At 35.8% G+C, this 24,620-nt stretch overlaps 1 protein-coding gene across 2 annotated transcripts; it reads left to right on the top strand.

Moving 5' to 3' along the window:
* Positions 1-1,242: 1,242 nt before the first annotated feature.
* Positions 1,243-24,620, top strand: LOC137387373 (RAB6A-GEF complex partner protein 2-like). 2 transcript variants are annotated; one of them, XM_068073780.1, is made up of 10 exons: positions 1,243-1,328; positions 8,932-9,044; positions 9,307-9,466; positions 10,100-10,245; positions 12,404-12,487; positions 13,499-13,651; positions 17,649-17,807; positions 21,907-22,034; positions 23,420-23,594; positions 23,782-24,620. In XM_068073780.1, exons 3-10 carry the CDS (start codon positions 9,348-9,350, stop codon positions 24,006-24,008), a joined length of 1,191 nt encoding a protein of 396 aa, XP_067929881.1. In that variant the 5' UTR covers positions 1,243-1,328; positions 8,932-9,044; positions 9,307-9,347; the 3' UTR covers positions 24,009-24,620. The 2 variants fall into 2 exon arrangements, with proteins under 2 accessions (XP_067929881.1, XP_067929882.1); XM_068073781.1 differs by lacking the exon at positions 1,243-1,328 and adding an exon at positions 5,268-5,306.

The raw sequence follows: 24,620 nt of genomic DNA on the forward strand, positions 1-24,620 counted from the left end.
TCCGGGATGATGCATCTTAACTCGATTCTAATCTTAGTGTTTCTTTCCATCCTGCTGCAGTTATTCTGAGGCATTGTTCACCTCTGCATTGTATGTTGCTGAAATTTACCATAATCTGCGGTTGTCTCAAGTGTGTAGGTGTTATTGTTATATTTTTTATCTGAATACTTCCTCCAATAAAGTTTATTATCAGTGTACTGTGCTGACAGGTGCAGTTTGCAGATCATTATTGCAGAATCAGCCCATAGAATATTAAAGATGATTGCATCACCCACATTGTAGCGGTAGATATTGTTTCAAAGATCATGGTTTTATCTATTATTCTATATACAATAAGCACTTTCCATAAAATTAATACTCAGCTGTAACTAAAACCCAGCTTTCATTTGAATAAACACAGGTGAATTTGGAAATCAGGTAAAATTCAATGCACAACATTAAAACTTTGGAAGCAGTGTGTAGCTCGATTCCAAGGTATGAAGCATGCACCACTAGTGCAGTGATGCTAATTGCTTCGTCTTTGTGCTTCCCCTGCAAATAAGGTGTGTCCGAATGAGCATCTCTTCTGAACTATTGTAAGACTGCTCCACCTTTCAACTGGTGAACGGTGTATGCTGAGTGGAACATAGAAGAGTTTAGACAATCGTGTAAACAATGTTTTTGCATACAGTTTCACTTTCGGTGGCGGCATAGGTTTAGACAATTTACTTGCATTGAGCTGAATTCCTTTTTACACTTTTTGAAGCTCACAACCATTGCTAAAACATTGAGTGGAGGACTTTTATATCACTCAAAACTAGCAAAAAGTCTAAATTCTATTAATAGTTAAAATAATAATTAATATTCAAAAAACGGAGTTTACCAATTACATATTTGATAAACAATTTAGGGTTATCTTTCTAAACATCAAGGAAAGGAAAACTCAATATATGTATAGGGAGGCACCAACAAAGTGAAAAATAGAGAAGTGGAGTTGTTGTGGTTCAGTAACCCTTGCTACTTTTTGAAATGGGCTCTTGGAGGGTAAAAGTTAGTGTCTCAGTAATATGTTATTATTTGGAGGTGTGGTATTTTCGCCGCTTGGCTAACTAGCTATAACGTCTTTGTCCAAACTCTCATAATCGTAAACTGTAAACAGAAACAGTTTACCGGTATGTAAAAATATTGCGCGTGCTCCCATATAGCTGTTTCATTGGACTCCCGTCGACAAATGATCGAAATTCTACTATTTTGGCGTATCCAGTAAAATTACTTGTTTGTCTACGTACTTCAACTCTGATGGTATACGAAGTGTCTTAAACATTTTTTGTTTCTCAAAGGATTCAATGGTACATACATTTATCATAAAATTGAACGTGTAGTGTTAGACGCAATTTTTGGAGGTTATTTATTGCCAATTGATTATACTTGGTAATTTTTCAGACTCGGTAGTTTCGTCTCAAGTGACGAAATAATAAGCTATATTAATAATATAGCTCATTACCCACCCGATTACCAAAGCATAGATGGAACACCAACGTAGTTAGCTATGTGTGCTTGCCAAATGTATGCTTGGTTTACACTTGTTTAGCATTCGTTATTAAACTTAAATTTTTTCATCATTAACTGAACAGAAGCCTTGCTTACAATTTTGAAGACAGACTTTGTGAACAAGGATGACCACAGGTTATGTCTCAAGATAATATCACATTACAATGAATTAACTGAATACTTTTTTGATAGAAATGACTACAATGTTTCTAGATCTATACTAAATAAGCACATATGCATCTAAAATTCATTATAGTGATGTGCACGAAATAAAAAAGTTTACGAAAGCTTTACAAAAGAAAACATAGACAACGATCACATGGGTTTAAATTACCTAATGGTATTTGGTATTCAATAAAAAAGTGATTTGAACATATGTTGTCACATGCTCTTTTGTAGCATCAATTTGTGTATTATGTGATGTTTTTAATTTTGTAGTTAACGATCCGTCCACAATTTTCATCCTTCCATTAGTTATTTTATCCTAAAAGTTGACATTAGCAGTCCTCCACACAATCTTGTAGAATAGGCCAGCAACGCTAGGACATGGTTTCAGTGGTTTCCGAGTTCTTTGAGAGATAATACGTACAACGAGAAGCTTTTCTTTTAATACTTTCTAGTTTTTTGATATTTTTCATGAGGTAAGGGGACCAAACAGTAATTGAGTATTCCAAAACATGCCTACCAATAGTAAAACTCACTTTTATAGTCAAAGGCATAGATCTTTTCAATAATCCCATTAGCATATGCAAAATTCCTTTAGTTGTGCGTGCTACATTTTCAATATGTTCATCAAATGACAGTCTATTATCGATTGGGACACCCAGGTATTTTAAAAAGAGGATTGTTATAGGTTGACTTGCAACAAAATTCACATTACAGTTATTTGGTATCAAAAGATTCACCATGTCTTACTCTGTTGTGTTGTAGGTGCCAAATATGTGAAAATGTGATTACAAGCTCTTAAAAGCTCAAAACGAACAGTTAATCGCAGCCACACGAGATCGCCGTAGTTGGGATTCTCTTTCCAAAACGGCTCAAATGTGACGTAGTTGTGGTAGATGGTTTCTGTTTACACTTTCATGCAACCTTATTCGTCAAAATATTTTCACAAATATACTTCACACATTCAATAAAACCATGTCTATTGTTCTTACGCGTCTATTTTATCGTCATTGTAATGCTGTCACTTTTAGCAGTGATATCTTATAACTTGCAGTGAAAATTCATTTAATTTTTTAACCTTAGCTCGAATGAGTACATATCATTGTCTGACAATCATGACGAGCCTGTTGGTCACCTGTGATAATCGAAAGTTCTGCAAAAATTATTTTTGAAGTATTTGGTCACATGATCAGATTACGACTTGACGATTAGTTCAAGCCGAAACAAAACTGTAATGTAGCGAGCATCTATATTTGATACGGGGTCTTTGGTAAAGCCCAAAGTGTTTGTCATAAACTAGTGCTACGATAAGTTTATATTGAGCTTATGATTGGCCTTTCAATTCACGTGAGAACATCACGTGACACGACAATAACCAAACTGTCATGGTTATGTCAGAGAAATAAATGGATTCCAATCTACGGCGGCTTTTCGTTTTTGAGCTTTTAAGAGCTTGTAATCACATTCCCACATATTTTGCACCTACAACACAACAGAGTAAGACTTGGAGAATCTTTTGATATCAAATAACTGTAATGTGAATTTCTTTGTAAGTCAACTTTGACGGGTGCTCTGCATATGGTAGTTATAATATTGTTTCAGGCAGTTTGATCTATCAATCGTCATAGTTTCACATTTGAAATGCATTTGCCAATCATCAACCCATTGAACTAAATTGTTTAGGTCTTGTTGCATGGCAACACTCTCCTCAAGGCTCTCAACAGAAACGACAACGAGTCATCAGCAAAAATCTTCAGCCTCGAGTTTTGCACTACATCTGGCATTTCATTTATGTAAATAAGGAACAAAAGCGGCCCCAGAACTTGACCCTGGCGTACTGTAAAAGGTTACATGCACGTATCCGCATGCACGTTACGTGCATGTTGCGCACTTTCAACAACGACTTATTGCCCAATGGTTTTCATTTGTGTACTCAGTGAACCCAATTCTTACTCCAATAATAAATTGGCTTGTCGCCAACGCTTAGGCAAGTTTTGGTTTGGGCAAGTTTAGGCAATGAACACTGTCTCTGCTTGGGCAGCATTGCCTGGTTTGTGATTGGATGGGGAGATCTGTTCAAATTGGGTTGACCAGTTCTGTGGTATTTAGCAGTGTTTTTCTTAGTGTTTAGCAATTCACCACCCAGCAATAGCCATCAATTCACAGCTGACTTTTACAGCGAGCAACATTACTAAATTCTGAATTGCAATCATTTTATCACATTTTTCTAAGAGTAACATTACTGCGAGCTGGCGGATGGCAAAAGGTATGTTTTTATTAATATTATTTCCTTGCCTTTTTAATACATTGTTATTATAATAATTTCTTACGCATTATGGGAATTTGTGTATTATTATTATGTGTATTTGTGATTTGATGTATTTCCTTTTAATTTTAAGCTATTGTCTCCTTTGATACTTTGTAGATTTCACGGTTTGATGGTTAATAAACTTAATTACAAATCAGTGCATCAAAACCATCTTACTCGCATTCTACTGAACCTAGTGGAAAACCACTATACGTACCTTAATCCTGATGATACCTTACGGAATGCTGAAGTGCCATGATTAGCGCTTACAAAATATAATCAAACCTCCTCCCCCCCCCCAAATAAAATTGGCATCATATCAGCATGTCGTTTAATGGTAGAAATATAAACTATTGAATGTTTAGATGCCAAGCTAAAAATTTTGAGGACCCTAAAATATAGCCTTCCAAATAGTCAAAATGTTTCTAATTTATAAACTATTGAAGGCATTGCACTAAGGCTGCATTGTCATTGCAAATAATAAGATATGAACAGCCATCCAACAAGTATTTCCTGATCCAAAAAATTGAAGGCAACATTATTATCATATAGTGTTGAAGTAATCTCATACAGAATCACATTTAATTCCTTTGAATGTTATGAGATATGGGTTCGCTTTGAAACAAGTCAGCTAAAGGATGATTGCTGTTGCTAAACAGACCTTTGGTTTATGTAACTTTGCATATGCATTGTTAAATGACACCCTTTCTAATGTAAGATCGAGGTCAAATGCAATCTAATACTCTATTTTCTATCTTACGACATTCATTTACTTTATACAAAACTTAGATTCAATTACGAGATCCGGTTGGTTTTCACCACACCACTGATACGTCCGAAACATTTGGTTAGACTGTCACCATCTAATTGATGGAATAAAGATATTTTTGGACAGTGGAACAATAATTACGTGGCATGATGTTTATGGAGCCAGCTGAAGAAGTCAACAATATTTTCCTCTTCATACGGTTATCATCGAATCTGTTATCTGACATGTTGGTTCTGGTTTGCCCTTGACATTCTCGTGAGTCATTCAGTCTCATTGTCTCTTGCAACCATAAACATAAATTTTTTCGTATTTAATTAATCTTTGTTGTAGCAATACGATTCTGGGATTCCAATGGTTTTTATAAATGATTTAAATGAGAGCTGCATTCTTAGAATCTCGTGTGTGCGGGATTACGAAGTGCGTGAGATGAACATATTAACAGATTACTAAGTGCCAGATTATCAAGTCAAGATTATAATACAATAAAGTTTCGCTACAACCTGCCAGTTCACTTATTCGATTCGAAGATAGATGGTAATTTAACTATGCCGCACTACACCATCACACTAACAGATTGGTTTGAATAATAACAATAGTAATAGTAACATTACTAATAATAATAATGTTGCTAATAATAACATTGCTAATAATAACATAATAATACATATTAACATAATAATAACATAAACAGTGTCAGGTCATAGACATAGCAATACCTGGAGACACAAGGGTAGTACAGAAGGAAGATGAGAAGATTGGTAAATACAAAGAGCTTGGGTTCGAGATAAACAGACTGTAGAAGGTGAAGACCGGCGTGATACCAATAGTAATTGGTGCACTCGGAACAATATCAATGAGGCATATAGCATACCTACTTGGCGGAGGTGGGAGTGAATATGTTTTTTTAGACTATACAGAAGACGGCCATCTTAGGAACAGCTCACATTTTGAGGAAGGTCCTCTCTTAGTGGAGTTGAGGAAGATGTTGGATCCTTTTTTCCTTTTGTTAAGACCCGGACTCAACATGGACAACAACCAGTCACCTACCACCACACGACTGTGAAGAAAAACTTTTACAAACATAATAATAATAATAATACTTGGCGGAGGTGGGAGTGAACATGTCTTTTGAGACTATACAGAAGACGGCCATCTTAGGAACAGCTCACATTTGAGGAAGGTCCTCTCTTAGTGGAGTTGAGGAAGATGTTGGATCCTTTGGCCTTTTGTTAAGACCCGGACTCAACATGGACTACAACCAGTCACCTACCACCACACGGCTGTGAAGAAAAACTTTTACAACAATAATAATAACATTATTATTAGGAACAGCTCACATTCTGAGGAAGGTCCTCTCTTAGGGAAATCAAGGAAGCTGTTGGATCCTTTGGCCTTTTGTTAAGATCCGGACTCAACACGGACTAAAACCAGTCACCTACCACCACACGACTGTGAAGAAAAACTTTAACAATAATAATCACAATAATAATAACATTGTGCACAGCCAAAGTTGTTATAGACTATACTTAATATTTAGATCTAACAGCTGTTCTGGTCTACTAAAGATTGTCTCTTGCATGCGCTAATGTCTAGTTGACGTGGGCAATGAGACCTTGCTTGATGTGTTACTAGTTTGTGTAACTGGCTATACCGAAATATCACAGTAACTTTGAAGAACCTTTTGCCAGCGATATGCACATATCAAAAACTATAACTAAAATATAAATTAGCACAAATTGAACAACTTGAGTAATGGTCATAGAGTTTATCCCACGACCAAACACGAGTGAAGCGATTGTTTGGGAGCTTTATGATAAATACATATGTGCACACAACTCACGAAAATTATTCATCAACGGCCGTCGCAAACCCTTGTATCGAAATCGCATCAACAAATTTAACCATTTTCAATGGAATCATTCAAGTATAATAACTATATAAAACACATATAAACGTATTTAAATATGTTACTAAGTCTTTGAAATTTGTAGACAATATCCTAAACCTTACCCATCTGATCGGATTATACATAAATAGACAGATTAATTTGGCCTAAAATCGCTATTGAAACTTTGACAAGCCTTTTTTAATCGAAATTGAGGCTGGCCAACGAAACACTGATAAGGCCGTGCAACAGAAAGTAGAACCATTAAGTCGTGCGCATTTCACGAGGAAAATGTGCACATTTCACCAGTCTACGGTTTGTCCAATTGCCGAAGGTTTCTGTAACTAACGTAGAAGTACTAAAAAGTAATTGTTTCTTTTTTGCCGGTCTCAGAGCAACTGACATTTTGGATACGTATAATGAGTACTTTGGTATTCCAACTGATGTCCAAAACAGTGAAAGTAAAGAAAATGATGATGATATTTTTTTCTAACGATTCTTATGAGATTATTACAATATTTAATTATAAGTTTGGATGACTATTGAAGTGTTATAGTCACACTAACAACATCGATGATGGGCAATATGTTACTGTTATTTTTTCTAAATAATTTTGTTAAATAGATTTTCTAAAAATCTAGATAAATATAACAACTTCTTGATATTGTTAGCTATGACATTTTGAAATGTAAACAAAATTGTGCATTGGTTTTCTATTATTACTGTATTACTATATTAATGGTATTGGTTATTCTAATAATATCAGTGCATTTTACTTCTAATATTGCATTTCTCTTATTGCATGGGAGGGATATAAACATATAATCCTTTTCTTTCACTATTGCTGTTTGTTGTACATAATAACACCCAGTACACTACAGTTACCATTGCAGCTCCCATTGCAGTTATCCTATTGCACTGCAGTGCCATTTGACTGCTAATATTGCATTTCTCAACCATCAGTACCCTTTTTTTTCCAATATCACGTTGGTTGTGGGCTGTATGACGGGAATTTCTAGTATATAAATAAATCAGTAATATAAAAACAAAACACTTCTAACCAACAAGAGCATATGCTGTGTACAATGATCAATTAGTTACCTTGATTAGTGTGACCAGTATTGGTTTATGATGAAATAATTTTATAGACTCAGCCGAGATTCAATACTGTATAAATGAAAGGAACTTATACACAATCGGCCTTATCAAACAATATATACCTCGACAAATTAGCTCAATTCGTTCTAAGACTAAGCTTACATGCCGGTTTACTCGTGTCTCTAAGCATTGTTTCTTAAATAAAATAACTTAATACAAATTAATCCGGTACTAGACTATGAAAAAACACATGAAACAGAGTATTGCGATGAAAAAACGTGTTTTTAATTGCTGTAATTCAGTACCTACGCTTAAAAGGTAACAAATACCTATTGAATTGTTATAACCTGCAATAAAATGTAACATTACTATGTACACTACTGTAGGTTTGAGACAGACGTAAAGGCTAACAGCTGTCCGAGAGAGACGTGACGCATCGCGTTTAAACAGCATGCACTAAACTTTTGTTACGCTAGAAACTGACACAAGAGAAACTTTGAAATGAACTCACAAGAGTTCAGCTTACTAAACACCCACTTGGAGCAAGTGTCTGTTTAGTGTCTGTTTAGTGTCTGTTTAGTGTTTGTTTAGTAAGCTTTTGTTTTTACTAAACTTGCTTTAATTTTGTCTTGTTAATTTTTCTTTATCTGTTTCCAAATTGACACTGTTTTGGCCTCGTGTCACTAAAACTTTTAGCCAGTCTTTTAAAAACTTTTTTAAACTGATTCGAGGAGAAAGACTAAGCAACACTTTCTTCAGAAGCGGCCTCTCGCATACTTCTCTATCTATTGACCATTGAGAACTGGCTTGTATGCTTATATCTCCAAGGTTACTCGTATCTCAAGGGAAAACTTGCTTGAAATTCTATTCAAATCTCAATTTTCTCGTACGTTGGGGTTTGGCTGTACTGTTCATCAAGATTAGCGAGCCAGAGTGGCAGCCAATATAGAAGTCATTACCATAGGTAATTGTTGAAGGTATATGATAGTACAGCTGACGAAGCTATCCTGTAACTTTATAGTCATACAGCGAGTAGACTGTCTGTCTTAAATAATCGTCATAGTTCTTGATCCAAACATTCTTTAAGGGTTTTAGCCCTTTTTAAAATACTTTATTAATAATAATATCACGCATGAATGGCATGTAGTAGCCTCAAACCTGTCATATTTTTTGCAGATTACATTCTACAAAATATATAATAGTTTAGAGCAAGCTAGAAGTAAAGACAACAAGCCAACACCAACGCATCTCTATTGATCTTCAAAGTATGATTCAGCATAAATTAGCAGGTATGAGACACTGAAGTTTAAAATACCGTGAACAAGTCTGAAGTTATCTACTCTCTTCTAGAAGTTATGGATTTGTAGAAGGCTTATGCTCAGACATCACCGTTTCTCAAACATATGTAGAGTTTGATAGACCCACATAGCAGTAATGTTTTTCACTCGCTAAAGTGACCAAATGACACTGCCTTATGGATGTCAGTGGGCTGATGGCTGCTCTTTCGTGTAAACATTGGCGTGTGATAGTTTCTGTTTCACTCTTTTAAAGGCACGTGTGCTCTAGCGTACTAAAGGGCTGTGGAAAAGACCATGATTATAGTGCAGGCTCGTCTTCTCCACGGCTCAGCTTACTTTGCTGGAGAAGAGGTGGAGTGCCAGCTGACCTTCTCTAATCCTCCAAAACCTGATGGAGTTCTCAGGCTAAGCAGGTTGTTATAAAGTTCTTATCTTTATGATCCACAGAGGTGTCAGTAGTTACTAGGTATTAATATGATTCATAGAGGTATCAGTAGTTACTAGGTATTAATATGATTCATAGAGGTATTAGTAGTTACTAGGTATAGATATACTCCATAGAGGCATCAGTAGTTACTAGGTATTAATATGATCCATAGAGGTATCAGTAGTTACTAGTTATTAATATACTCCATAGAGGTCTCATGAGTTACTAGGTCTAGATATACTCCATAGAGGTCTCAGTCGTTACTAGGTCTAGATATACTCCATAGAGGTTGCAGTAGTTACTAGGTATAGATATACTCCATAGAGGTACCAGTTGTTACTAGGTATCGATATAACCCATAGAGGTCTCATGAGTTACTAGGTATAGATATACTCTATAGAGGTATCAGTAGTTACAAAATATAGATATGTTTGACCAGTAAGAGAAGAAATGTATAGCAATTCTGCCTTCATTGAGTCTTTTCATATGTGTCACAAGTCTAGCATTTTCTCTGCGTAGATAGATATGTCTTGAATGAGGCCTCAAACATTGATGATATCTGAGGTTTACAGAGCTGCTGTTCACGCTGGGGCTAGTAGATTCCCTTTGCTTGTTTTAGTGACATTGAGACTCTTGCATGGTGTACTGCCCAGATACATTGTCAGTGTACTTTGAGTGCCCCCAACCTTGATGGTGGGCCAGGGGTTGATGGCTCTACGGTAGATCAGCATAGCCCTGATTCCACATACTTCAACCCAACCAGAGGTAGACTCCTTCCTCATAATATTGTATACTAAATGACCCACCGTCTATAAGTTGTTAGGGAATAAATGGTTTTAGCAGGATAGCTGTGGTGTTGCCTAGCCTAATCTTCAAAGTAAACAATATGGGTCGCGGTCACAGAAACCATGGTTAAGTCGCAAATCACGAAGTTGAGTTATTCGACTTTAAAGTTCCACTAACTGAATTTATAATTTTGGTAAGGATTTTGATAACACATGCTTCTTGACTAATCAAAGAGTGATCTTTCTGAATCTGAAGTCAGTTTAGATAATAAATGTCTTAAAACCTCGGAAAAACTCCTTAAAACCGTTGCTATGCTAAACAGGAAGTACTGATAAATGGCGTCCGAAAAACGTAATCGTTTCTTTTTTGCCGATTTGAGGGATAATTCTGACATTTTGGACACTTATAATGAGTACTTTGGTATTCCAACTGATGCCAAAAGCAGTGTAAGTAAAGGGAATGACCATGATATATTCTTAACCATTCATATAAGATTTTTACAATATTTAATTATAAGAATAATTATTCGATTTTATAAGATTTGATTATAAGAAAAATTATTCGAATTTGCAAGATCAAAGTATGAAGTGACCAATGATGTGCAATATGTTACTGCTATTATTATTTTTTAACATTTTGTTGATCATACTACGGTTGTGCTCAATATCGCAGCACTGCCAAGCCGTTTTTAATATCTGCAAAATTAGGTAATACATTTTCTTATAGATATACAGCCATTTCTATGACAACCAGCCAAAATCTGTTTAGATTTTTAAATTCAGCATAATTTTTTTGATACAAATACAGAAATCTAGATAAATATCACAACCTCTTAATATTAGTTGCTATGACGTTTTGAAATGCAAACAAAACTGTGCATCGGTTTTCGTTTCTCAGACTTTAACACCAGTTTTCTCGGAACTAGGTTTTCGCACTGATGGTAAACATGCATTCAGTTTATTGACCATAAAATCTGTTGTAATTAAGCTAGAATCAAAAAATTTTTTGCAAAATAATTGTGAGAATTTTCTCCTTCTGTTAATGCAGATAACTCTAAATCTTATAATTCCGACTTAACCATGGTTTCTGTGATCATGACACATATCATCTAATAATATATCATTGTGTTTGGACTACCGGGGGTCTAGCAGCATTCATGAACACTGGATATCAGGTGTTGATGTATTTGTCTTCTCATACTCCATCTACAGCTCTATATGTCTGCTCATACTCCATCTATAGTTCTATATGTCTTCTCATACTCCATCTATAGTTCTATATGTCTTCTCATACTCGATCTATAATTCTATGTGCCCTCCAATACTCTATCTATAATTATATGTGTCTTCTAATACTCCATCTATAATTCTATATGTCCTCTAATACTCCATGTATAATTCTATGTCTTCTAATACTCCATCTATAATTCTATGTGTCCTCTAATATTCCATCTATAATTCTATGTGTCCTCTAATACTCCATCTATAATTCTATGTGTCCTCTAATACTCCATCTATAATTCTATATGTCTTCTATTACTCCATCTATAATTCTATGTGTCTTCTAATACTCCATCTATAAGTCTATATGTCTTCTAATACTCCATCTATAATTCTATGTGTCCTCTAATACTCCATCTATAAGTCTATATATCTTCTAATACTCCATCTATAATTCTATGTGTCCTCTAATACTCCATCTATAATTCTATGTATCAGTCAGTTGCTAATCACGTTCGCTAGTCTCATTCTCACCACCCTCTCTCTGTTGCTACGCGTTTTTCTGTTCACATCACCAGTTGGTCAGTATATCTCCGCAGAAGTATTTACTCTGCTTCCTCTATCAAGTCTTCTTGAGGGAAGACTACTCTTTAGGTTTCAGAAAGCATTCCAAGTTATAGCAGACATTATTTCGAGAACTGTGAAAGGTTTTCGACTGTGTACTTCATATGTTTAGTATAGCATCACTTTGGCTGAGTTTTACTTAGCTTATGTCTGCAGCCATCCAGCTATGTCATCCGTATGTCATCCGTCATCCATACTTGTCACTTTAGATCTTGTCACCTGTACACGGTTGTCATCTCAGCTCTTCACTCTAGCTGTATATTACTATCACATTCGCCATGTTTACTTTGCAGGTGAAAGAGGAGTGACTGTCATGATATCACAGCCTCGTATTCTTTTCTGTAACATCAAACTTGCTCCAGGAGAGAAGACTGTATGTAAGTGTGTAGATCATCTTATCTAACTTCCGCTTCAACATGCTTAACTCTTAACAGGTAGTACGTCTGCTAGTATATTGACACTTGTTGACCCACTCTGCCTTCTTACCTTCTTACCTAGTACTTTCTCTTAGCAGTACTTAACTTTTAACAGGTAGTACGTCTGCTAGTATCTTGACACTTGTTGACCCACTCTGCCTTCTTACCTAGTACTTTCTCTTAGCAGTACTTAACTTTTAACAGGTAGTACGTCTGCTAGTATCTTGACACTTGTTGACCCAGTCGGCCTTCTTACCTAGTACTTTCTCTTAGCAGTACTTAACTCTTAACAGGTAGTACGTCTGCTAGTATCTTGACACTTGTTGACCCACTCTGCCTTCTTACCTAGTACTTTCTCTTAGCAGTACTTAACTCTTAACAGGTAGTACGTCTGCTAGTATCTTACCACTTGTTGACCCACTCTGCCTTCTTACCTAGTACTTTCTCTTAGCAGTACTTAACTCTTAACAGGTAGTACGTCTGCTAGTATCTTGACACTTGTTGATCCACTCTGCCTTCTTACCTAGTACTTTCTCTTAGCAGTGCTTAACTCTTAACAGGTAGTACGTCTGCTAGTATCTTGACACTTGTTGACCCACTCTGCCTTCTTACCTAGTACTTTCTCTTAGCAGTACTTAACTCTCAACAGGTAGTACGTCTGCTAGTATCTTGACACTTGTTGACCCACTCTGCCTTCTTACCTAGTACTTTCCTTGTTCCTATTAGTTATTGCCTGTTCAGCTCATTATTAACTAGGCACGAGTGCTTAGCCTCTGGTCTACTGCTACAATTTCCATCTTTGAGTGTTTGACCGTACTCGAACATGAGGTTTTGACAAGCAGCTCCTTACTGTATAGATGCAACTAATGGTTTGCATTTGGTATTTCATTTTGTGGTTTGAACCATCTATGCTAAGGCTATGTTCTAGATGAGCTAAGGCTATGTTCTAGATGAACTAAGGCTATGTTCTAGATGACTATAAAGAAAGGATACCCATGGATGGTGTTCCTCCGAGCTTCAGAGGCACTTTTGTTAAGTATTCCTACAAGTTGACTATCGGTACACAGAGACCAGACTCGGCCATATCTGAGATACGTCTGTCTTTCCGTGTATTAACAGTTGATGGTAGGTGAGATGGCATCTATTTCTCTCTTGTATGATAGTTTCTGGCGCTTGGCACGAGTACTTCTTGGCCTACGGGTTGTTTGAGTACCGGGTAGGTTGATACGGTTTATGTCTAGAATTTCTAAACATTCAGACATGTTTTAAATTTTACAATCCAATTATAATTTTATTCAATTTATTTGTTGTTTTTTTACTGTTTTGTAACGACCAATCTTCGTGCTCACAGCCTTAATCCTTGGAAGCCTTAATCCTTGGAAGCCTTAATCCTTGGAAGCCTTAATCCTTGGAAGCCTTAATCCTTGGAAGTTTGAACCCCAACTGTCGGTTTTCAGGCATTGTGTAGGATGTGTCAGAATCTCTATCGGCCGGAATTCCAGCATTCACATGGCTTTGATTACAAAAGCCGTTTCTAAGTAACGGCGTAGACCAATCAAATTAATTTTTGCACAAGCTATTAGACCAGAAATTTCACTTCCATATGTAACAGTTTTCAAATATCTTTACCTACTTCCTTCATTTTAATAACAAATTTTATTTGAACGTTATCGTAAAAAATTGACACGACTCGTTTGTTGGCAGGTCATGAATGATTGTGATGCAAATAAAGAACTTTATAATACTAATTACAAGTTTCTAGTATATTTTGAGTCAAAACATGTGCTCAATGGATATGATGCTATTGTAAATGTTTTGCAAGTTTTTCAAAACTGCACAAACTTTGATAGTTTTAGCCCAAATAACGGTAAAGTACTGTTTTTCCTGTTTGATTACATTTGCTGTGGGCTGCCCGACTTTTTTACTATCGTCTTACCAAATATCATTGTATTATAAGCACGTTCAAATATATATAATAAAAGTTTAAAAACTCCGGACCGTTGGACAGAATGCCGAGAGTTAATGACACGCATCGACAAAAAAGGCCAGGATTTAAAGGGTTAACAGGCAGGTTATCAAACACTGTTTAAAGAGTTAACAGGCAGGTTATCAAACACTGTTTAAAGGGTTAACAGGCAGGTTATCAAACACTGTTTAAAGGGTTAACAGGCAGGTTATCAAACACTGTTTAAAGGGTTAACAGGCAGGTTATCAAACACTGTTTAAAGGGTTAACAGGCAGGTTATCAAATACTGTTTAAAGGGTTAACAGGCAGGTTATCAAACACTGTTTAAAGGGTTAACAGGCAGGTTATCAAACACTGTTTAAAGGGTTAACAGGCAGGTTATCAAATACTGTTTAAAGGGTTAACAGGCAGGTTATCAAACACTGTTTAAAGGGTTAACAGGCAGGTTATCAAACACTGTTTAAAGGGTTAACAGGCAGGTTCTCAAACACTGTTTAAAGGGTTAACAGGCATGTTCTCAAACACTGTTTAAAGGGTTAACAGGCAGGTTATCAAACACTATTTAAAGGGTTAACAGGCAGGTTATCAAATACTGTTTGAAGGGTTAACAGGCAGGTTATCAAACACTGTTTAAAGGGTTAACAGGCAGGTTATCAAACACTGTTTAAAGGGTTAACAGGCAGGTTATCAAACACTGTTTAAAGGGTTAACAGTCAGGTTATCAAACACTGTTTAAAGGGTTAACAGGCAGGTTATCAGACACTGTTTAAAGGGTTAACAGGCAGGTTATCAAACACTGTTTAAAGGGTTAACAGGCAGGTTATCAAACACTGTTTACAGGGTTAACAGGCAGGTTATCAAACACTGTTTAAAGGGTTAACAGGCAGGTTATCAAACACTGTTTAAAGGGTCAACAGGCAGGTTATCAAACACTGTTTACATGGTTAACAGGCAGGTTATCAAACACTGTTTAAAGGGTTAACAGGCAGGTTATCAAACACTGTTTAAAGGGTTAACAGGCAGGTTATCAAACACTGTTTAAAGGGTTAACAGGCAGGTTATCAAACACTGTTTACAGGGTTAACAGGCAGGTTATCAAACACTGTTTAAAGGGTTAACAGGCAGGTTATCAAACACTGTTTAAAGGGTTAACAGGCAGGTTATCAAACACTGTTTAAAGGGTTAACAGGCAGGTTATCAAACACTGTTTAAAGGGTTAACAGGCAGGTTATCAAACACTGTTTAAAGGGTTAACAGGCAGGTTATCAAACACTGTTTAAAGGGTTAACAGGCAGGTTATCAAACACTGTTTAAAGGGTCAACAGGCAGGTTATCAAACACTGTTTACATGGTTAACAGGCAGGTTATCAAACACTGTTTAAAGGGTTAACAGGCAGGTTATCAAACACTGTTTAAAGGGTTAACAGGCAGGTTATCAAACACTGTTTAAAGGGTTAACAGGCAGGTTATCAAACACTGTTTACAGGGTTAACAGGCAGGTTATCAAACACTGTTTAAAGGGTTAACAGGCAGGTTATCAAACACTGTTTAAAGGGTTAACAGGCGGGTTATATTAAACAGTGTTTAAAGCGCAGGGCGCAATAGTCCGAGCTTTTGTCCACTCTACTCGACGGATCTGTGTAACAAAACCCGAACTCGCAAGCCAAAACCTGAACCTGCAAGATCGAAATGCTCAAAACCTCTATTATCCGAGACTCGAGAGAAGATAAATCCGCGAGTCCAACGAGTTTTATTACCCGTGCCCAGTACTAATAGTTTCCTTTAGAGTAGTATACCATATAATAGTGTACCATGTAATAGTGTACCATATAATAGTGTACCATATAATAGTGTACCATATATCAGTGTACCATATAATAGTGTACCATATAATAGTGTACCATATATCAGTGTACCATATAATAGTGTACCATATAATAGTGTACCATATAATAGTATACCATATAATAGTGTACCATATAATAGTTTACCATATATCAGTGTACCATATAATAGTGTACCATATAATAGTGTACCATATAATAGTATACCATATAATAGTATACCATATAATAGTGTACCATATAATAGTGTACCATATAATAGTGTACCATATAATAGTGTACCATATAATAGTGTACCATATAATAGTATACCATATAATAGTGTACCATATATCAGTGTACCATATAATAGTGTACCATATAATAGTGTACCATATAATAGTGTACCATATAATAGTGTACCATATATCAGTGTGCCATATATCAGTGTGCCATATATCAGTGTACCATATAATAGTGTACCATATAATAGTGTACCATATAATAGTGTACCATATAATAGTGTACCATATAATAGTGTACCATATAATAGTGTACCATATAATAGTGTACCATATAATAGTGTACCATATAATAGTGTACCATATAATAGTATACCATATAATAGTATACCATATAATAGTGTACCATATAATAGTGTACCATATAATAGTGTACCATATAATAGTGTACCATATAATAGTGTACCATATAATAGTGTACCATATAATAGTGTACCATATAATAGTGTACCATATAATAGTGTACCATATAATAGTGTACCATATAATAGTGTACCATATAATAGTGTACCATATAATAGTGTACCATATAATAGTGTACCATATAATAGTGTACCATATAATAGTGTACCATATAATAGTGTACCATATAATAGTGTACCATATAATAGTGTACCATATAATAGTGTACCATATATCAGTGTACCATATAATAGTGTACCATATAATAGTGTACCATATAATAGTGTACCATATAATAGTGTACCATATAGTAGTATACCATATAATAGTGTACCATATAATAGTGTACCATATAATAGTGTACCATATAATAGTGTACCATATAATAGTGTACCATATAATAGTGTACCATATAATAGTGTACCATATAATAGTATACCATATAATAGTGTACCATGTAATAGTGTACCATATAATAGTGTACCATATAATAGTGTACCATATATCAGTGTGCCATATATCAGTGTACCATATAATAGTGTACCATATAATAGTGTACCATATATCAGTGTACCGTAGTATATAGTAGTGAGAGTGAGTATGGTTCATCCCAAGGGTTGTACATTCAGGTCTTAAGGAGATGAGTACCTACATAAACAAGGATGAGGAGTTAGCCCCGAGTAACCCATTTCAGTTGTGTGAGAAAGGGAAGGAGACCAAACCCGAGCACACAGTAAGAGACTTGGCACTCCAGCTGCTGTCTGAGCAGAGTGGGAAGAGACGCCACAGTGAGAGCTTTAGCAGTATTATGAGTTGTACCACAATTTTGATATTGCTTTAGAATTGAAATAAGTAGATATACACCTATATAATTATATACAGTGTGTGTTGTTTATCTGTTCGCGTGTCCTGTTATAGCAATTAGTATTAAAAAGGAAAAATATGCTTCCAACAGGATTTTAATTAGGATAATACAGGCCTGCAGACAGGCGTGCTAAACCATTAGGCCATTAGAGCAACGTAATGATTGTGTACATAAGACTTATCATACCCGTCAATCTTTAATGTCCATTGGTTGAAATACTCACGCTTCAGCCAACACGCTTAAAGAGCGTGACGCAATGAGGCGTTTTGTTTTGTTGTTGTAGTGTTGGGCGTGTGCTATGGGTCCAATTAGAAAAATATTACATAATATTCCAACCAGAACTAGCAACTATAAACAAGAGGAATGAATTGAAATCTGCACGCAAGCATGCGCAGAGTTATCTGCTCGAAAATTCCATAGGCATTGCCCCTACATCGTGCCATCTTACCAAAATTATCAGTCACAGTCTGATGTGGGCCAAGCGTAAAACAACATTATAGCTATCGCGAGAAAATTTGGTCCAAAATCATCTGCTTTATGTATATGCAAATATAGTAAAACCTCTGTTTTAACGCCATGGTGCTATATTTTCAACCCTTTTCCTATGTTTGCGTTTAATTAAAGGTGACGTAAAAATAAAGGCTGTTTGCTATATTTTTCGACTAGCTGGTTATAATTTTGGGAAAATAAATTTAACCCTTTTACAGGCGAAGCGATGCTAATTTCGCCTATATTTTGTACTCTTTATCGGGCAAATCGACATTAATGTCATTGTGTGTGTCATGTGCGGGCGTGTTCATGTATGTGTGCGTGTGTATTTACAGTGCACCCTCAGAATACGATTTTGACCCATTCCAGGGTTAGCATCATATCGTGAAAAAGTCGCATGTAGGCTTATAGAAACCATAGTAATTATATAATGCAAACATCTCCTGGTAAAAATCATCAAGATTTCATAAAAATTTACTACTATTTTACATACTATTTTGATACATATTAAAAATTAGTAACAAAATAGTATGTTAGTTTTAGTAACTATAGTTATCTACAGTAGCGTTATGGTATTGAGTGGTTATGATCTGCAATAAAATGTAACATTATAATGTACCACAGAGAGTTCTTGCCTTCGAGACAGACATAGGTATAACATAAACTTTGAATTCACCTTAAATAAGTTTAGCTTACGAAACACACACTTAAAGCTAAGCTTTAGTGTGTATTTTCAACTAATCTACTGAATTTCAACTTTTTATCATTAAAAACTTTATGACTTATCAGTTTCGATTTTCGCTTTCACTATAACTTTTAGCTGAGCCTTTTAAAACCTTTTGTCACCTGATTTGGCAAGAAAGCTCGAACGATGCTAGTTTTGTTATGAAATAAATTTTTGTTAGCAAGTTGAGGGAAGTAGTCTGACCCATAGAGTTATCTCCCCTTAGAGTTATAACAACGCGAGCGTTTCCGGTGCCAACAAGGAGCATTTAGGCCATGCCCCTTTTTTGTGCTAGTCAATCGTAGTGATTGACTCGCACAAATAGTAATGCTCATATTAAAGAAATGTTGATTATAGTTTATTTATCTAATATATGCCTATTATTTAAAGCAATTCCATACCTACATGACTTGCAAAGGCACTGAATAGATAGTGTTAAGTAAGTGAGTTAATGCAATCAGTTACTCATAGATAAGATAGTCATACTGGTGTTGTATTACATTAGTGTGATGGAAAGCTAATCGACTGCCATCAACAATGAGCTGTACTACCCGGGGTTGCCCAAGTAATAAAAAAGTCTTTCGACAGAAAATATATTTTATATAAAACTTACCATTCTAACTTTTAAACTTCATGTCATGAGAAAATATTTTTAAGCAGTTCAAATTAATTAAGACGAAAAAGAAAACAGCTGTAAATGTTTTCAAGCTTTTTCAAACACCTACAACTTTTAAATTTCATATCATGAAAGAAGTGTTTTGTTGAAATAAATTAGAAAGAAAAATAAAACTGTGAATGTGTTTAAATGTAAAATAATTAGCAGGTAATGGCTAAATATAATCTTTTTAGCTATGATTACAATGAAAAATTATTTAATAAATAAGGTAATAAAAAAGTCTATTTTATTTTTATATGAATATAATTTACTATAATTAAGTATAATTTATTTAACATATAACAACATTTGCCACTCTAACTTTCAAACTACATATTATGAGAAGTATTTCGTGTAGTTGAAGTAAATGAAGAGAAGAGATAAAATAAAAACAACTGTAAAGGTTTTCAAGTTTTTTCAAACAATTACCACTTTTAAATTTCATATCATGAAAGAAGTTTTTTGTTGAAATGAATTAGGAAGAATAATGAAACTGCAATTGTGTCTAAATGTAAATGTGAAATAATTAGCAAGTAATGGCTAAATATAATCTGTTTAGCTATGATTACAATAAAAAGGTATTTAATAAATAAGGTAATAAAAAAGTCTATTTTATTTTTATACAATTATAATTTAGTATAATTAAGTATAATTTATTTTTATTTAATATATGACAACATTTGCCACTCTAGCTTTCAAATCTTTTGCTTGCTTACATCAAGCAAGGATGTCCGCTAACTAGTGGACATCTTTGCTTCAAGCTAGTCTATGTATTTGATTGATATGTTTTGAAATCTAATATTACATGCAAGGGCTGTTTGTGGACTGTGGTGTCAATGAATCAATCTATCACCATACAATGTCAATACTTTCAGTTGATTGCAGTCGATTAGCTTCTCATCACACCAATGTAATACAATCCCAGTATGATATCTATCTTATCTACATGTATGAGTAACTGATTGCATTAACACACTTACTTAACACTATCTATTCAGTGCCTTTGCAAGTCATGTAGGTATGGAATTGCTTTAAATAATAAGCATACATTAGATTAATAAACTATAATCATCATTTCTTTAATATGAGCAATAATTACTACTATATTAACGGTGAAAATTCATGATCATTGTTTAACCATTCTCATGGCTGATGTTATTGATCGAGTCAATCACTACGAATGACTAGCACAAAAAGGGCATGGCGTAAACGCTCTTTGTAGGCACCGGAAACGCTCGTGTTGTTGAAGGCACTGTTATCACTTTAGGGGGAGATAACTCCATGGTCTGACCACTGTTCGAGGGAATCGCAACTCCAACTTTGCTACTAGTTTTAAAGAAGAATATTACCGTTTTATACATGAAAAAGGCTGAACAGAGAAAAATCGGTCATAGTGTGTTTTTCAGGTGTTGTAAAAATATGTTCGGCGAACAGCATTGCATTTCTATGCTATTTTGACAGAAATAATTAGCACACTGACTGGAAAGTTTCAACTCATGTGGTGAAATAAGATTTGTACGGTGAGATGAGAAAATCATCATTTTCCATTTCATAAGGTGAAGTATCAGGGTAATCGTATCCTGAGGGTGCACTATATTGTTTTATGCACCTTTTATATTGTTGTTTACCATGCCTATAATTCATGCAGAGGTTTTCATTTTTAATTGTACATCGTTTCCACTGCGCTAGCAATGCCGTGTATGTAGGACCGAAAGCTCAGGGAGCATGAGCTTTAACAATAGAGCATGAAGCAAAAGCTAAGCTCCATTGAGATGGCCTCAGGTAGACAACTGTGAGCAGGCTCTCAGGCAGACAACTGTGAGCAGGCTGTAAAAACAATAAGTTAAGAAGCTATGGATGAAATCAGAGAATATATAAGTTATAATTCATAAAAGTAAGGCTTTTATTAATATAAGTTGTGATTCATAGTCGTAAGGCTTTTATTAATATAAGTTGTGATTCATAGACGCGAAGCTTTTATTGATGTCTATTAAATTGATCTCCATCACTATCATTTCCATCACTACTTGTCGCAAGCTTTTCTAAATAAACCCAGTATACAGGAACTGTAGGCAAACATGACATCATGCGAGCGCACTTGTAACACGTGGTTACATAAAACAATCATATCTGAAACCTCTTGCCTGCTTTCAGACTGCTACAACATCTCTAATCTTCATGGTAAGGTCGCCAAGATCATCATGAATAAGAACTCTTACAAGATTGGAGATGACCTCTACTGTACATTTGACTTTTCTGAGGCCACTATTCAATGTCTCCAGGTACTTTTAGTCTCTCTCAGCTCACTATTCAATGTCTCCAGGTACTGTTAGTTTCTCTCAGGTCATTATTCAATGTCTCTAGGTACTGTTTGTCTCTCAGGTTGCTATTCAATGTCTCCAGGTACTGTTAGTCTCTCTCAGGTCATTATTCAATGTCTCCAGGTACTGTTAGTTTCTCTCAGGTCACTAATCAATGTCTCCAGGTACTGTTTGTCTCTCAGTTCACTATTCAATGTCTCCAGGTACTGTTTGTGTCTTTCAGGTCACTATTCAATGTCTCTAAGTACTGTCAGTCTCTCTCAGATCACTATTCAATGTTTTCAGGTACTGTTAGTTTCTCTCAGGTCACTATTCAATGTCTCCTGGTACTGCTAGTTTCTCTCAGGTCACTATTCAATGTCTTCAGGTACTGTTTGTCTCTCAGGTTGCTATTCAATGTCTCCAGGTACTGTCAGTCTCTCTCAGGTCATTATTCAATGTCTCCAGGTACTGTTTGTGTCTCTCAGTGCACTATTCAATGTCTCCAGGTACTGTTAGTCTCTCAGGTCACTATTCAATGTCTCCAGGTACTGTTAGTCTCTCTCAGGTCATTATTCAATGTCTCCAGGTACTGTTAGTTTCTCTCAGGTCACTATTCAATGTCTCCAGGTACTGTTTGTCTCTCAGGTCTCTATTCAATGTCTCCAGGTACTGTTAGTCTCTCTCAGGTCATTATTCAATGTTTCCAGGTACTGTTTGTCTCTCAGGTTGCTATTCAATGTCTCCAGGTATTTTTAGTCTCTCTCAGCTCACTATTCAATGTATCCAGGTACTGTTAGTTTCTCTCAGGTCATTATTCAATGTCTCTAGGTACTGTTTGTCTCTCAGGTTGCTATTCAATGTCTCCAGGTACTGTTAGTCTCTCTCAGGTCATTATTCAATGTCTCCAGGCACTGTTTGTGTCTCTCAGGTCACTATTCAATGTCTCCAGGCACTGTTTGTGTTTCTCAGGTCACTATTCAATATCTCCAGGTACTGTTTGTCTCTCAGATCACTATTCATTGTCTCCAGGTACTGTTCCTCTCTCAGATCACTATTCATTGTCTCCAGGTACTGTTCCTCTCTCAGGTCACTATTCAATGTTTCCAGGTACTGTTAGTCTCTCTCAGGTCACCATTCAATATCTCCAGGTGCTGTTAGTTTCTCTCAGGTCACTATTCAATATCTCTAAGTACTGTTTGTGTCTCTCAGGTCACTATTCACTGTCTCCAGGTACCGTTAGTTTCTCTTAAGCCACAATTCGATTGCTCCAAATAATTTTTCTCTTTATTTAAAGTTTATCTGTTCTCAGATAATTATTGATAAGAAAGCTTTACTATGTATCTTTTGTGGTTCATCGGCTGCAGGTCACAGTCACTCTGCAGAGTGTAGAAGAGATGGCTAATGAACAGACAGAAAGGGAAAAGGGCTCTATCGTGATCAGCCATGCAAATCACCTCGAGATCTGTTTGCATATGTCTAAGGCTAACGTAGCGCTGCCAATCCCACTGCATATCACACCTTCTTTCAAGTCTGACCACGGTAAGTCGTAGACTGTGGTTTTACCTACGTGCATCTTGTCTGTCTTGTTCATTGGTAACTGTTGTCATTCTTTTTTTCACCATTAATAAACGTTTGTTCAAAAGTGTTCTCGCTTCTTACAGGAGTTGTCCTTGTCCATCGTTTTAATCGCCTAATGGTTCAGGATATGCATTGACATTTTTTGCAGTGTCACTGACTTGGAAGTTACACATAGAGTTTATTACACTGACCACTCCTATCGAGCCACAGTGTCCGCCTCCTCAAGACACGCAGGGCACACACTGGCACGGGGTTACCAACTTAGAAACAGAAACTATTCACTGGGACTTGCCTATCACCGTTCTATCTAACAATCCTTTACAGTGCGGGCTTCTGCAGTCCCTCCGCAGTGAGGAAACTATAACCTTAGACTAGCTTCTCACCATTAGTCTATTTGCCTATTATTATGTTCTTGTTACATAACTAGGTATACATCAGCCCCGGCAATCAAAGGCAGCTATAGGAAGATTATCAATGCGTTGAGTCGCTGAACTATGGGGTGACTAACTGAGACAGGTGGCTTACATGTGCCAGTATGTACTACTGAGGACAGATCAATGGGCAGCACTCGTTATACATCATGAAATGCCTTGAACTGCCCTACAGAGTTGATCTATAGGGTTTTTAGTTGTCGTGTGGTAGTAGTCTTACTATAGTAGTGTTGCTATAGTAGTTTTGCTATAGTAAGTTTGCTATAGTAATCTTGCTATAGTAATCTTGCTATAGCAGTCTTGCTATAGTAATATTGCTATAGTAATATTGCTATAGTAATCTTGCTATAGCAGTCTTGCTATAGTAATCTTGCTATAGTAGACTCTAGATATTATCAAGTAATTCCAACTATTTCAATTTTCTACTTAATGTTTCTAGTTAAAGTCTATCTTTGTACTCTGATTGACACAGCTATTATCTGTCTTTACCATATTAGCTGGGAACCGAATGTTCTGTTCTACCGACAGTTTTCCATAACATAATAAAATTCTCTCT

Source organism: Watersipora subatra, chromosome 2, assembly GCF_963576615.1.
Source record: "Watersipora subatra chromosome 2, tzWatSuba1.1, whole genome shotgun sequence".
In the NCBI taxonomy this organism is placed as follows: domain Eukaryota; kingdom Metazoa; phylum Bryozoa; class Gymnolaemata; order Cheilostomatida; family Watersiporidae; genus Watersipora; species Watersipora subatra.

What these genes read in the sequence shown, in the direction of transcription:
- LOC137387373 (XM_068073780.1), top strand. Translation starts at nt 9,348, where the DNA reads ATGATTATAGTGCAGGCTCGTCTTCTCCACGGCTCAGCTTACTTTGCT. An exon ending in ATACTTCAACCCAACCAGAG is followed by an intron (nt 10,246 to 12,403) that starts GTAGACTCCTTC and finishes TTTACTTTGCAG; the next exon opens with GTGAAAGAGGAGTGACTGTC. An exon ending in GAGTGGGAAGAGACGCCACA is followed by an intron (nt 17,808 to 21,906) that starts GTGAGAGCTTTA and finishes GCCTGCTTTCAG; the next exon opens with ACTGCTACAACATCTCTAAT.